Genomic DNA, 1,341 nt, shown 5'->3' with positions numbered 1-1,341 from the left:
GGTTTCCTTGCAAGGAATATGTGATGTTGGGGTTTATTTCTCATGAAATACTGTCATTGACTTGTGTGCAGGAACTGTGGAAGAACCTACATGAAAAGATGAGGATTAGGGGAAAATCCCATTGTTTCAGTGCCCCATAGGCTTTCTCTCTTGACATGAACTGTTCATGTTCTAGATGATACAACTCCTATTTTGCTGCCAGTGGTTGAAGAACCTCCTCCCACACTTGACCAGAGCCCCCTTTACCTCCTTGTTCCTCAGGCTGTAGATGAATGGGTTGAGCATGGGGGTGATCATGGTGTAGAAGATGGAGGCCACCTTATCGAGGCTCCTGTGGCTGGCTTCCGATCTGTTGTTCCATAGAACAAGACAAAAACCATCAAATGGGAGGCACAGGTCTGGAAGGCTCTGGCCCTGTTCTGTGCTGAGCACATGCTCAGCACTGTGCGGAGGATAGAGATGTAGGAGAGCAAAATGACTACACTGGTGCTCAACTTATTGATGGTGATGAAAGCAAAGATGACCATCTCACTGCTGTGGCTGTTGGAGCATGCGACCTTTAGCACAGTAACTTCATCGCAGAAGAAGTGGTCGATGTGTTTGAGACCACAGAAGGAACCTCCAAACGTGCACCATGTGTAGATGATGGCACTGAGGAAGGCAAAGAGGTTACCAGCTGCCAGCAGTCACGGCTGGAGATGATGGTCACGTAAAGCAGGGGCTGGCAGATGGCAATGTGCCGGTCGTAGGCCATCATGGCCAGGAGGTGACACTCAATAGTAGCAAAGAAAGCAAAGGTGAGGAACTGCATCATGCAGGCAGAGAAAGAAATGGTTTTGTCCTCTGACAACAGGTCTGCCAGCATCCTGGGGGAGACGACTGTGGAATAGCAGATGTCAACGAAGGCAAAATGGGTGAGGAAGAAGTACATGGGGGTGTGGAGGCTGGGAGACACCCGCACCAAGATGATAATGCCAGCGTTCCCCACCAGAGTGACAACATAAATCAAGAGAAACAAGACAAAAAGAGGGGTCTGTGCACATGGGCTGTCAGTAATTCCCAACAGGATGAATTTGCCATGTGTGTGATTTCCTCCCATGACCAGGTGTGACCTGCTGAGGCAAAAGGAAGAGGAACATCACTCTGATTAAAAATAGAGATTCACTTTTGGACCATATACCACTCTAATCAATGACCATTTTAACTGTCACATTTTAGAATTTATCTCTTAAATGAAATGATATACATTTTATGTTTTTCAGGTCAAGAATTCAGAAAAGAACTGGGATGTCTTTGAATCAGCAAATGGTATTTTTGATTTTCTATGCTGGGACACTTAAA

The 1,341-nt window shown here is 46.2% G+C and overlaps 1 protein-coding gene across 1 annotated transcript; it reads right to left on the bottom strand.

The window, feature by feature from the left end:
* Positions 1-293: 293 nt before the first annotated feature.
* Positions 294-1,099, bottom strand: LOC104406017 (olfactory receptor 1020-like). Its single transcript, XM_010014886.1, is given in 2 exon segments — positions 294-670; positions 673-1,099. Coding segments are annotated over 2 exon segments (804 nt in total).
* Between the last annotated feature and the right edge of the window lie 242 nt (positions 1,100-1,341).

This window comes from Nestor notabilis, unplaced genomic scaffold (assembly GCF_000696875.1).
Source record: "Nestor notabilis isolate BGI_N333 unplaced genomic scaffold, ASM69687v1 scaffold6450, whole genome shotgun sequence".
Lineage (NCBI taxonomy): Eukaryota > Metazoa > Chordata > Aves > Psittaciformes > Psittacidae > Nestor > Nestor notabilis.
The sequence above is the reverse complement of the archived record's forward strand: the minus strand, read 5'-3'. Positions and strand labels throughout refer to the sequence as shown.